This window comes from Notamacropus eugenii, chromosome 1, assembly GCF_028372415.1.
Source record: "Notamacropus eugenii isolate mMacEug1 chromosome 1, mMacEug1.pri_v2, whole genome shotgun sequence".
Taxonomy (NCBI): domain Eukaryota; kingdom Metazoa; phylum Chordata; class Mammalia; order Diprotodontia; family Macropodidae; genus Notamacropus; species Notamacropus eugenii.
In genome coordinates this window covers 560,982,106-560,996,619 of record NC_092872.1, presented here as the reverse complement: position 1 = coordinate 560,996,619, position 14,514 = coordinate 560,982,106, and the positions used below count along the sequence as shown (strand labels likewise).

Below are 14,514 nucleotides of genomic sequence, written 5' to 3'. Positions count from 1 at the left end.
TATAGCAGTATATCTTTGGTTAGAAAGGTGTGTTAATGATGATAGTTTATGGGGATAAATGAAAGCCCTATATTGGGATAAAAGAAAAAAGAACAACTTGCACAAGGACAAAGTGAGAGAAAACATGATTTAATGATAACTCAAGTGATAAAAACCTGACACTGGTTTACCCTTTTCTCTAGGTTTCTCTAACATTGCTGTTTCTTGGTTTTTCTACTTCTCAGACCACTTCTTCGGTTTCTGTGGCTGGAACTTCATCTAATTATGACCATTCATCTTTGGTGTCCCCTAAGACTCTTTCTTGGGTCTTCTTATCCTCTCCCTCTTTGGTGATATCATCAACTCCCAGAGGTTAAATGATAACTTCTAGGGAAATGATTCTCAGATTTATTTAGCTGTAATCTCTCTTCCACGTTCCTGTCTCATAACTACAAACTGCTTCTTGGACCTCTAGAACTGAATTATCAGAGATATCCCAGAATAGAAGTAATTTTCTTCTCTCAAACCTTCCCCTGAACTACTGTTGAGCGCACTACTATCCTTGCGGTTACCCAGGAAGATTAGGAGATTCTCCTTGTCATTCTCAACTCCTCACTTGTACTTATCCCACTTATTCAATCTGTTGCCAAAACTTGTCATTTTATCTTTATAACATGTTCCCTTTTCTCTGTTAACTCAGGTGCCATGCTCATCACCTCACTCTCTAACTGTTGCAATAGTTTCATGGTTGCTCTGCCTGCTCAAATCTCTCCCTACTCAAACCATTCTTCATTCAGCCACCAAAACCATTTTCCTAAAGTGCAAATCTGACCATATCATTCTTTCTCCTCAATAATCTACAGCAGCTCCCTATTATCTCCAAGACCAAATACAAACTCCTATTTTTGACATTTAAAGCCCTTCACAACTAGATCCTTTCTCATTTTTCCAAACTTCTTATATTTTATTCCATTTTACAGTCCAGACACTGCCATTTCTGGGGTTCTCTGCGTATGGCACTAGTACTCCAGACTGTGCCTTTTCATATTTCCTGGAATTTTCTCCCTCATCAACCTCACTTTCTGGTCCCCTTCAAGTCTCAGCTCCAATTCCATCTTCGGTAGGAGGCCTTTTTTAGTCCTGTCCCTCCCGCTTTCCTAATAAGACCACATTCTACCTAAAATTTACATACCTCAAAGGGATATTATTATTATCATTATTATTAATTGCCATGTTATATCCCCATTTGGGATGTAAACACCGTGGAGATGGGGGCCATGCCTTTGCCTTTCTTTGTTTTCATAGTCTCTCATACCTAATTCAATAGCCTCATTTTAGGGATGAGTTAAGGAGAAGGGAGCTAACTTGTCCAAATGTTAATTAAAGCATGGAGGGATCTGTAACCATACTCTGACTCCAAAATTAGTGCTTTTTGGAAGCTTGCCCTAAGCCAATAGAGTGGAATGACATCCACAAAAGCAAGGAACGAGGCTACGCTGAGCGGCAGTGTCCAGAACATGAGATGATAATCCCACTAGCTGTGCTCCGCCCCCTTCCGCTATCAGATCACATCTGAAACATTGTGTCCAGCCCTCTAAATGCCCTACAAATGAGGATGTAACTAGGTACAGTCAATGGATTCAAACCCATGCCACAGAGAATTCAACAAATATGGACTAACTACATACTATGTGTCAGCTATTGTGGTTTAACATTGGGGGCAGAGACAAAAATGAAACAGTTTCTGTCCTAAAGGAGTTGACATTCTACTCAGGGATACAATATTTTCCACATAAGTATTGTAGAAGTAAAACTGAGGATGGACAAAGTACTAGAAATAAGGGGTAGATGCAGAGGGATATGTTCATAGAAGAAGTGACACCTGAGTTGTGCACCGATGGAAGCTGGGGCAGCTCTGTGGTGCAGTGGAGAGAGCACTGGCCTTGGAGTCAAGTGGACTTGAGTTCAAATCTGGCCTCAGGCACTTCCTAGCTGTGCAGGTGGTAGTCAGATTGTGGAAAGCCTTAAATGCCATGATAATTGGCTCTTACTTTATCCTAGAGGTAACAGGGATCCACTGAAGGTTTTCTGAGCAGGGGAATAGATTTGACTTAGAGAACAGAAGACTCAAGTGAGACAAGAGAGCAGTCTTTAAGTATTTGAAGGACTGTCATGTTGAAAAAGGATTAGTTTTATTCCATTCTAGGACTTGGAGCCACAGGGAAGCAGGTTTTAGCTCCATGCAAGGAAAAAATTTTCAGATCATCAAATCGTCAGAGCTATCAAAAAATGGAATGAGTTCTCTCCCATGTGTCCACTGCCATTTGAGGTATTCAAGAAGATTCTGGAAGATTACTTATTAGGGATATACTTGTTGAGGCAATATAGCATAGTGGGAAAAGCAATGACTGGATTTGGAATCAGAAAACTGGGTTTAAAATCTGGTTCAGCTGTTTATTAGATATGTGATCTTGGGCAAGTTATTTGATCTTCCTAGGAATCAGTTTTCTCATCTGTAAAATGGTAATAGTTGTAGTGGTACTATTTAATATAGAAATTTGTCTTGTAAAAATTAAATAAGGTAATGCTTATAAAATACTCTCAGCATTAGATTTACAGTTGAAGGACCTAGGTTGATATTCTGACTTTGCCACAAAGTTTCTTTCAAATTTGGGCAAGTTACTTCCCTGCTCTGTGCCTCAGTTTCTTCATATATAAACCAAGAAAACTGGATTAGGTGAATTTTATATAATCTCAGGCTTTAAATCTATGATGTTAAGACACATAAGTCATCATTATTATGCTGTAAAAGGGATTTGGTAATTAGACTAAAGTTGGACTAGATGACTTCTGAAGTTCTTTTTTATTTCTATGATTCTATAACTCAAAATAGATCCAATGATTATTTTGTACCATGCATCTGATTGGATGTGTTTTAATTTCCTTAGAAATTTCCTTAGAAAAATCCTTTGGATTTTTCAAAATATAATTATAGATTTGGGATTAAGAACTCACAAAAAGTAAAATTGACATCTAACTTCTGAACTTGCTGTTTCTTCCCAAAAAAACAACTAAAGGACTTAATTTTTGTTTCAAAGTGAATTGAGCTACTCAGCTAAAATCTTCCTCCAGTGCCACAGTACATTGTGGAAATGACTTTGGCTCCTTGGGGGATATACTAGAAGGACCCAGGTTTTGGTAGATCCTGCCAATCTAAAAAAGCTTTAAGTATGGGACAGGTGATGAAATGGATATCCTTTAACAAGGGGCTAATTAGAAGACTGGCTATCAGGTTATGTATTCATTTTCATTTATTTATTTTTGGCAACAGCAGTCCATGAACACTATCTGCTAAGGTGTAAAGGGATTGTGGAGTACATGGGAAGAGGAAGTAGTCACTACAATGAAACATAGGTATTTCAATTATTGCAGTAAATTGAATTACTGTATGAATTAAGCAACATTATTATCTTCGTTGAAATTCATTAATTTTAAAAAATGTACTCAAAGCCAAATCTTTTTTAAAAAGAAGGGTAGACAAAATATTATGTTTTTAAAAGAGCAACAAAAATGGGAGGGAGGATACATATTTAGAATATTGAGAATTTTAAAACTAGAAGGGAACTTGTAGAGGATCATTTAGTCTGATCACCTCATTTTAAGGTGAACAAAACAAAACAAAACAATGGCCCATAGAGAAGAAATGCCTTGCTCAAGATCACATGGATTATAATTGCTGAGTCAATATGAAAACGCAGAGTCTGCCTTCTACACTACAACATACTGCCTCTCTCTTTGCTCAAACATATACTATTAAGCAAATACAATTTTTTTCACCTTCTGGATATATAAACACATACACGCATATATGTGTATGTGTGTGAGTATGTATCTATATGTATGCATGCATATATATGTTGTTCAGTTACTTTTCAGTTGTGTCCAACTCTTTGTGACCCCATTTAGGGTTTTCTTGGCAGAGATACTAGAGTGATATACTATTTCCTTCAGCTCATTTTATAGACGAGGTACTAAGGCAAACAAGATTAAGTGACTTGTTCAGGGTCACACAGCTAGCACATATCTGAGGTAGGCTTTGAATTCATGAAGATGAGGGTTCCTGATTTCAGGTCCAGCACTCAAACTACTGTGCGACCTAGTTGCCTCTCTCTCCCCACAAATAAACAATATGCATCCTTATAAGATGAAAAATAAAAAATCTTTTAAAAATCCACTAGAAGCATAAATATAAATTCTCCTTCTGCAAAAAAGAAAAACAAGCAGAATAATAGATTTTTTTTTATTTGTAAAACATCTTAAATATTATCTAGTACAACTCTTTCATCTTGTAGATGAGGAAACTGAAGTTCATGTTGGTAGCCTAATTTGTCCAAAGTCATACAAAGGCAGAAAAGGGATTGGAACTTAGGTGCTAGGTACATTTCTTTTTAAATTTAAAATAAAAAAGCAGGGCAAGATTTATTTTGCATTGTTTTTATGAGAATTTCAAGATCCAGAAGTGAAACTATGTGTTAGCTTTATTTTTTTTTTGTTTTCAATGTTTTATCCAGTAAAAAATAATACATCGCTTTGCAATGATCCACCTCAATCCCTCTCTTTCACTAGGAGTAATTTCTCTTTATAATAGATAGGTGCAAATTAGTAAAACAAATCAAGACATCAGCCATACAGTAAAATGGATGTCTCATTCCATACCCATAGTCTACCACCTCACTTTTGAGAGGTGGAAGGCATGCTTTACTGTCATTCCTTTGAAGGCATGATTGGTAACTGAACTGCTCAAAGTGTGCTCTTTCCAATATACTATAATGTTATCTGTCAGCAATTCCTATTCAAATTAATCAGAAGTCTGTTGATGGGATGTAATCTGACTGGTGCATAGATAATTAAGATAGCAAAAATAGAGAGAAACTTTAGCAACTAAAAAATGGGATTTCTTTGCATACATTTCTAAATTTACATGCATTTCTGAGTTCTCCTCAAGATTTCATCTAATTAGCAGGTCTAAGATTCAGGCTGTTCACATAGTGATAAACCAGAATCATGTCTCAAAAGCAAGATGCAGAATTACCATCTTTTAAGTACACCTAACCTTCCTAATCCTTGCTTCTATTACATGTTCTGTTCATTTGCAATAAGATGTCTATAAGATTTCATATGCACAGGTGTATACACACATTTGTACACTCACATAAAGAGTATGCAGTTTGGCAAAGAATGTGTAAATAGCAAATTGAAAACTTTATTTTGAACAAATTTTTGTTGTGAAATCATTCAAATTATATCTAATTAATAAAATGTTTTCACAAGTCATATGATGTAATTCCTTTTGTACATAACGCCTTATTATTCAACTACCAATTTTACTCAACTGGGATAGGTCAAGAAAGTATAATAGAAAGACATGTACCACTCATTAACTAGACACCTGCTTTGTATTCAAAAGGAAATAAACAATGATGTATTTTCCATTTAGGTAAAAAGTGTGATGTGGTCTCATAAAATTATTTAAATAATTTAAAAACTCTAGATTTTAGTTACATTATTCCTGCAAACAAAAGTGAGCTATCTTTTCTTTTGTTCTTGTTAAACATCAGCCATTGTGAGACAAACCAGATGCATTCTCTTTCTAACTTAAAATTTTCTTGCTTCCTCACAATATAGTAACTAATTTTTTGAGTAATTAACAATTCTCTCCCTTAATTTTCCTGAAAGACAACTGAAATAATCATTTGCTTTCTATTGTATATTTCTGAAAAAGAAATACTTATTTGATACTGAAATAAAGTTGCTTTTTTAGGTTCTAGGGTGACAGTCAACTCTAATTTTCTAAAAGGAACCTAAGCTGTATTACTAACCTACTCCATAATGACTTTGTACTTACATTTTTCTTCTTGGTTTTGGTTTGGTTCTATTATTTTGTCTCAATGAGTAAAGTTCCTTTACTGGGATCAATCAGAATTTTTTTTATTACTTACAGTCTTTGAGAGTTGTTTAGAGGCACTGAGAGGCTCGGTAACTTACAGTCACATAGCTACTATGTGAAAAAGGGAAGATTTGAATTCAGATCTTCCTGACTTAAATATCAGCCTCCTGTCTACTTTGCTGTACCAGTTCTCTTTTTCTGTTACTTAAGTGGCTAAAGATAGACATTCTCAAAAAAATGCATAAAAATCCGCGATAAATGTCATGACTTCCTGGTGACAATAACAGCGGTCATGTTGCCTGATATTTAATTTTCTATACCAATTTTCATAGAAACACCAGTGTTCAACCATATTCTTATGTGTGAAATGTTCTCAGCCATTATAACCAATGTTTGAGTACTGAGGGCTAACAGTTATGGTTTTCTCTGGAGGCTACCACACTGAACCATTTCAAATACTTGCCCCCCACCCCATCCCAAGTGTGTTCGTCCTTCGTTGCCAAAGAAAAGCATGTCATCAGAGAAATGATGACATGACTTGCACTTGACTTTGTTTTGAGTGAGGGAGGGCTGTGCAGGTCACCAGCCTCACTTCTCCAAAGCCATCTGAATCCAGTGACCAGATATTCATCAGGATGACTGAAGATGACCCAGGATGAGGCAATTGGGGTTAAGTGACTTGCCCAAGGTCATACAGCTAGTGAGTTTCAAGTGTCTGAGGTGAGATTTGAACTCAGGTCCTCCTGACTCCTGCACTGGTGCTCTATCTACTGTACCACCTAGCTGCCCCCCATCCCAAATAAAGAAATACAGAAAGATTAGATTGCTATATGAATTTCAGCTATAGTTAGATAATATATAATTTGGTTCTGCTGTCTTATTCCCAATAATAATCTAAACACATTCTTTTCTTGGAGGTCTCTGCAGTTCATTCCCATTGAGGAGCTAGAGCAACACTTCTTATGAGCATAATATAATCATTTGGATCTCCAAGTCTCATTATCACTGATCTGTCCCCGACTTTGACCTTTGAGGCTAACCTTTTCACATGACTGCCTCCGCTCCAAAGCCTATGCTTTGTTTCCTGATATTAACTATGTTAAATGACAGAAGTCATAGTAGCACTAAAATGTCACCAAGGTCACATTTTAATTTGCCATACATGATTTACAGACCTACCATGATGAAAATGAAAGAAAATAGAAGCAAGAAAGCAGAGTTCACAGTGAAGTGATGGGGGATGGTGGGTCATTTCAGTATGTCATCCACATGATCATCATTTACACACTGGCAAGAAAAATGTATATCAAAATGGGTGAGGGTATCTGTCTGCATATGTGTGTGCATGTAGCTTCTGGCTAATCAAAATTTGTGCTGATTTCTCTTATTATGACTTTATGCCATGCAGCGATGGTCAGGTTGGCTCATATTCTAAGAAATGCTGTAACTGTGTGAGACAAAGAGGGAATTTCAAAGGGAAAGAAAAAGGGGAAAAAACCAACAAAACAAAAACCCCCGAGTACGAAATGTATTATTTTCCAAGAACACTCAACCAGTCATTTTCATCATTTGGTTCCGGTCACTTAACAAGGTCACCAAACCCTTCCAGTTATATTGTGGAAAGAACACCAGTATTACCTTCTGTGTCTTGCATATTTGCCACTAACGTGACCGCTACCATCACAGCCAGGAGTGGGGCAGCTGAAAAAAGAAAGAGAATTAATTAGAGAGGTGTTGTGTGCTGCCGAGAGATTATACTAAAAGCAGGCAGTAGGTTTTGCAGAGATGGAGGGCAACAGAGACAGAAAGAGAGAAATCAAATAACTGAAGGGGAAAAAAAAAGAGGGGGGATGCTTTTTATTAGCGAGTCTCAGGGGAATTAATTTCATCAGTGCAGCAGGGCATGAGCAAAGCACCAATGAACTTGAAAGTGCATTATACCCATTAAAAGGCATGAATTTTCTAAATTGCTAATGGGGATACATTTTACACTCAAAGCACTAACCTGAACAGCTCCTGTATGGCTGGTTCCACGGGAACTGCAGAGAGATGGAAAATATATAAAAATTTATCATCTATTACAAGTATCCCTCTTCTAGAGAAAATTACCAAAAAGGTTGTGTAAAAGCAGGGGTCAGAATGAATCTTGCAAAGAAATTCTGGAGGATGAAGGTCACCCTGAGCAGGAGCCTCCAGTGATTTAGTGAAGCAGTGGACGTACCTCGAACCCCTTTGGAGCGTGTGCGATGGCGTTTCTCGTCGGCATCCACCTCCATCTGGGAATAGATTAGCAGGCAGTCAATGTTCTTATCCTGCATGCACAGACTATCAATGCACTGAGTGGTACCGGCTCCCTCACCATTTATTGACAATATTTTAATTCCATTTTATTCTGCAAAATGAAGTTCTTGGGAGGGGGATGGGAGTGGAGGAGTGAGTTTCTGGAAACTTAGATATATTTTTTAATGGCAAATACTGCCTGCCTTCCCCCACCCCCAAAGCTTCATCATTGGCAATATTTAATCAACAGACTTGCATCTTTTTTTCAGAATATTTAAAAAAATGCAAATACATTGTATTACTCCTTTTTAAATAGTTTTTCTTACAAGACAGCTGAGGTTACTTTGAGATGTACTTTCAGATGTGTCCATCACTCAGACAACTTAATCTGAGAGTTGGAAGAAAAGTAAGATGCTCATTAGTTCATTATGTACCTGAACAGGAATTCCCTCTCCCTCATCCTCCAATAGTGGGGAATGTGTGGTCCTCAAGTATGGCCCTTTGAATCCAAACTTCACAAAACAAACCCCTTAATAAAAGGATTTATTCTGTGAAATTTCAATTCAGTCAAAGGGCTGCACTTGAGGACCTAGAGAGCCATATATGGCCTCAAGGCTGCAGGGTCTCCACCCCTGTTAGCCTCTTTCCTTTCATAGGAATGCTTAAAAATGAGGGCCTGCACAGAGGGCAGTTACATATATGCCTCCTATTACACATTGGTAGCTAAGACCATAGGAGAGAATTCTTAAATAACATGATCACTATCTATGAAGATCAAAATGAGATGAAAAAAAAAAGCCTAGAGACATATTTCCCTAAAACAGAAGATTGTGGAATGACCAAACAGAAACAAAAACAAAATCAAGCAGGGGGGAGTGAGTGAGAGAAAAAATGAGTTGAGAGGGAGAGAGAGATACAGGGAGAGGGAGAGGAAGAGATGATGGAAGGACAGGGAGAGAGGGAGAAAGGGGAAGAGAGGGAGAGGGAAAGAGGAAGAGAGAAGAGGGAAAGAGTGAGAGGTAGAGTGCAGGAGAAAGCAAGGAACAGAGAGGAGGGAGAGAGAAGAGAGAAAACAAAAATCTCATATCCTATCTAACTGAACTATGCTTCTTAGTTTTCATTCAAATTCATAAATCAGATCTGTTTGAACAGATTTGGACATTTCATCATTGGCATATAGTAACATATGTGTGTAATAAATAATTTTATAATATATTAATAATTTGCTAACAGCAGATCTACCTAGCAACCTTTACTGGGGAACCTTATTTATACTGGAGAGACCAATAAGTGAAAAGCCACTGAAAAGATGGCTCATCTCTATATATGACATGAATGTGACTTCAGTTTTCTGAGCTGTGATTTCTCTGCCCTATCCATGTGTCCATGTTCAGATTTCTAAACAGAATAAAGATGTCAGGAACTGACACATGTTGTTCTGTACCATACTATGGAAAAACAGACAATAATATAGAATAACAGACTTCCTAATTTGATCTGATGAATTTTATCAATCATTTTGATGAATAAACCTTTACTCAGTGCCTGCTATGGGATCATCACTATGCTTAGCTCTTGGGGTACCAATAGAAAAATGAAATAGTTCCTGCTTTCAAGTGACTTACATTCTATATACAGAAGAAATTTGTGTTATGGCCTACGTAATCTAAAGATATCTCAAAGAGGGGCATATCTTCCCCTTCTTCCAGGAGAGAAGACCATAGAAAATGATTTTGGAAAAAATAATCAGTCATACAAACAGCTGCCCACTCCCTCATTTCTATATTTTTGTGATTTTTTTCTATGCATGTATCAATGGTATCCATTATGAAAATGTAAGTAGGAAATAGGCAGACTTAGATTTTTTTTCTATAGCAGATGACATCATCTTCTTTTAGAAATCATTTTTAAAGTGCTAATAAGCCTTTCTCAATTCTGAACTGAGTTGTGGGAACTATTTTTAACCAATCAGTATCACTGTACAGTATCTGCTATGTAGTCAGCTTCCAGTTACTTGGGGAAAGTCATGGGGATGGGATAACCTGAATAAAACAAATAGGTATACACATAAAATATTCACAGGTATAATCTTTTGACTTTATTTTACCAGCGCTTTCACCTTGTCTCCAACAGCCACCATGCCACCTCACTCGGATAGTTGAAGAGCTGCATTTTGTAACATGGGTTTTTAGACATCAACTTCAGTATATAATAATCTTGGCATGGAAAACATCCAGTCTTATTAAACCTTTTGTTTCCACATACCAATCCCTGAAGGAAAGACTTTCATGTTGTGACATTTAAAAGGTTGAAGAGACATAATTTCTGGATACCTTAATCACTTTATTAATAATGCCAGCATGTTTACTAATAAAAAAGTTGGTTGTTTGGTTGTCTCTCTCTTAGTCCAAAGACAATCATGGCTACTGTCTTATGGTTTATATGCCCATTGAAAGAGGGGTGTTCTCAAGGGTGGCAATCAACTCTGGTTAACAATTAATAAGAGAATAAACATTACAATGAGGGGCTGAACCTATTCAAACGAACTTTGATTATGTCATCTGTTTTTAAGTTACCCTCAGTCTTGGGCAATCTATTCAAAGAATTTATTCCCTACCCAGAGCAGGAAGGGAGTTTTCCCTTAGATTAGAAATCTGATCTAGTGTTGTGTGAAGTAGCAATATCCATAGAATGAAGAGAAGGTTAATCCTACCTTCCATAAACCCTGTCCTTGAGCAACTGGACAAGGAAGTAGGACAGGGAAAAAAAACTGAGGTCTCCTCAATTTTAATAATTGCTGTTAATATGAGAGATAAACAATCATTTCTCTCAATGTTAACATAGGTACACACACCATAGTCTTTCTATATTTTACTAACAAACCCAGAAGGAAAAGCTAGAAAAATATATTCCATTCAAAACAGTTATAGCATATACAAAATACTGAGAAGTCTACCTATTTTGACACTTATGGGAACTATATGAATACAACTACAAAACACTCAGAGAAATAAATACATATTTAAATAGATGGTGTGATATTAATTCTTCATGGTTGTATAATGTCAATATAATCAAAATGTCAATAATATGTAAATTAGTCAGTACCACGTCAAACTACCAAAAGATTACCTTAGAGGGCTAGAAAAAAATAACAACAGTGATCTGGAGGAAGAGCGGGTTTTTACCTTTAGGGAAAATAGTGAAAAAAAAATGAGAAAGAAGACCTAGGCTAGGAATATCAGATCTAAGTATACTTAGACACTACAAAAGCAGGAATTTTCAAAACTGGCTAAAACATAGGAAAGTCAATCAGTGGAGTAGGTTAGGTAGACACATATGGAAATAAATTAATTTAATATTAACTTTCCACAAAATCCTTCTAAATTAACTAAAAACCAAAAGATAACATTCACAATAAATTCCAAGGGTCTTGAACAGTTGGAGGAAGGTAAAATGGTTTAGTGAAGGGAGCACTAATATTTAACTGGGCTTTGCTACATATTCTCTATGACCTAAGTCCTAGAACAAATGATTTGACTTTTGCAAATTTCAAGTTTCCTGTTTATAAAGTGAAGGTGTGAGATTTAAATAATCTCTAAAGTCCCTTCCAACTCTAAAACCTGTGATCCAAGCAAGAAAGTGAAAGATATAAACTGGTTTGTACTTTTAAAGCCATTCTTTCATTTATTCAGTAAAAATATCCATAGGTACCTACTAAATAGCTTTGTACTTGGTGCTATGCAGAATACAAAGTTGAATAAAAATAGGCCCCCTTCTCTATTCTAGTAAAGAAGATAATACAAAATATTCAAATAACCATAATACAAAACAGAATGAAATAAGGGCTTAAAAAAAGGCACAAGTAAGAGGCTATGGAAATCTGAAGACAGAATTTCTCACTGGTCCTCACTGGACCCCAATGTCCTTTCTCCAGATCTTGATGAATCCATGTCCAGCATTCTGTCCTGATCTCTATGTGTCCAAATACTTTTTTCTCTAGGCCCAGAAAAGGAACTACCTTCTCCAGCTCTTCAAATCTCAGTTGAAAGCCTTCTCTCCCTCCTGAAACCTTCCTTGAGAACTCTACCTAGATGTAACTTTTGCTCTCTTCATATATCTTGCACATGTCATTGCTCTTCTACTAAATGCCAAGCTCCCTGAGGGCTAAGTTAATATTTGTAGACTCAGTACTGAGGACAGTTCCTTGAATAGTCGGTGCTTAATAAATGTTTGTTGACCCAACATAAGCTTACAATTAGGCATATCTTTGCTAACATTCTTATGCTTTGTGGGGCTGAGGGTAGGGTACTCTGGATGACTCTGTTTCTTCATCTATAGAGTTTCTACTTTGAGATGCACAGATTAAATTTCTCAGTGGAAAAGTAGTATGGTTGCTAGAAGATACTATAAAAATGAATTATTGTTTAAGTAATTGTTGTTAAAGTAAAATAAAGTAATTGTTGTTAAAGTAATATAAAAAAAGGAAGGCCATTCTACTAACCTCAGCATTATGCAGGTTCTGATTAGGGTTCTATGGTCATTTTAGGGCTTAATGATTTAAAAGTGATGTTAAAACCTGCAAAAACCACAGAAGCCGGAAATGAAAATAATGCTGAATTAGAATAAAGGTTCAATAATAACTTGGCATCTTTCATGAGAAACCTCAGTCTTCCTGAATGCATGGCATATGGGTCCAGGTGAGCAGCGTTTATTTCTTTTGAAACTACTGTAGTAGTAGTATATAGTGGTATTCCATACCTCCCAGACCTATATATGTTCCCATGTCTTCCCTAAAAAGTGTAAAGGTTCTGGGATTAGATCCCATTTCTGGATAGGATTCAAGTTACTTGCAAGTCACTTAAGTTTCTTTGTCTTGGACTAGATAACTTCTAAGTTTTACTTGAAAGCCTGTGATCTTATATAAAGTGATGGTTTGGACTGAAGTAAGCTTAGGAGACTCACGCTAGCAAAAAGCAAACACTGGGTCACAGTTCATTTTAATTCAACAAGTACTTATCAAGAACCTTCTCCAGGAAAGAAACTAAGCTAGGTGCTAAAGACTACAAAGCAAAGCAAAATAAAACAAACTCCTTTTGTTCCCTTTAGAAGCTTAAATTTTACTTAGTGACACACTATTCACAATATAGGGATTTATAATCTAAGGATTTTAAGAGGTGGAGGTGGGAGGGTTTATGGTGTGTTAGGCACTAACAGTTAAGCACTGGGATACAAAGAAAGACAAAAACAGCTTAAGCCTTCCAGGTGCTCAAGGACAGTCTGTGCAAAGGCACAGGGGAAGAAGATGGAGTGCCAAGTTTACGAAAAGTAAGGAGGCCAGTTTGGGGGCAACATAGCATGCATGAAGGTGAATAATTGGAAATAATTCTATAAATATACCTAGAACTGGACTATGAATGCCGTTTTAAAGGATAGGTTGAAGAATGTGTTCTGAAATAATGGGAACCCTTGGAAGGCAAAACAATTTTGAAATGTTTTTGGAGGATCTAAATAACTTTGAAAGAACTGAAATTGGTTTTAGGGCTTCTGAATTGAACTTAATTCTCTGGATAGCCTTCTGAGCAGTTTAGAATGCTTAGAAAGATATTATGTGTATTCTGACTTTTTAATAGGGTTAAGTATAAAATAGTTGGCAGGTAGGTATTCGCTTGACAATTGACTACATAAAATTTTAAAAACCTAAGATGCTGCGTTTATATAATTTTATGCAGATTATGTATACATACATATATACATGTATATGTATGTATATGCTCAAAAACACACTGATATTCAGAATCATAGAATCAGTGTCATAGTCAACTGGAAGAGACTTGAGAGTTTTTACTGGTCCTATCCTCTCATTTTACAGTCAGTCAGTGAACATTTATTTATAAAGTCCCTTCTATGTTCTAAGCACTGTGCTAAACTCTGAGAAAGGAAATACGAAAAAGACACTCCTTGCCCTCAAGGAGTTTATAATCTAATGGAGGGAAAACAACACACAAAAGGAAGCTGAAGGGAATGGAGATAGAAGGGGCATGGTGGAGAAATCCAAAGGAATGCACACGGGTGGGAAATGAAGAGATAGCTGGTGAGTTCACTCTCCTTAAATGGAAGTTTTGAGACAAGTTCTTTGCTCTGCCCTCCAATCAGAGGGGCAGAGGGGACTGATGAGGTGTGAGGACCAAGGCTCATTCAATCTTATAGGATGATAAGGTTCCTAGGGACATGATAGAGAAGTTCAAAGGATTACAGCTAGGTGAGAAATGAAGCTGAAGAAATTGAGGCTGCTCTTTGATTATTTC

The 14,514-nt window shown here is 36.6% G+C and overlaps 1 protein-coding gene across 1 annotated transcript in view; it reads right to left on the bottom strand.

The window, feature by feature from the left end:
- The window catches only part of MYT1L (myelin transcription factor 1 like), a 301,089-nt gene that overhangs the window by 255,433 nt on the left and 31,142 nt on the right, over window positions 1–14,514 (bottom strand). The window contains exons 2-4 of the mRNA XM_072634320.1: window positions 8,148–8,202; window positions 7,932–7,965; window positions 7,565–7,627 (exon numbers count right to left, since the gene is read on the bottom strand). Coding sequence (XP_072490421.1) covers window positions 7,565–7,627; window positions 7,932–7,965; window positions 8,148–8,202 — 152 coding nt within the window. The remainder of the gene's footprint in view (window positions 1–7,564; window positions 7,628–7,931; window positions 7,966–8,147; window positions 8,203–14,514) is intronic.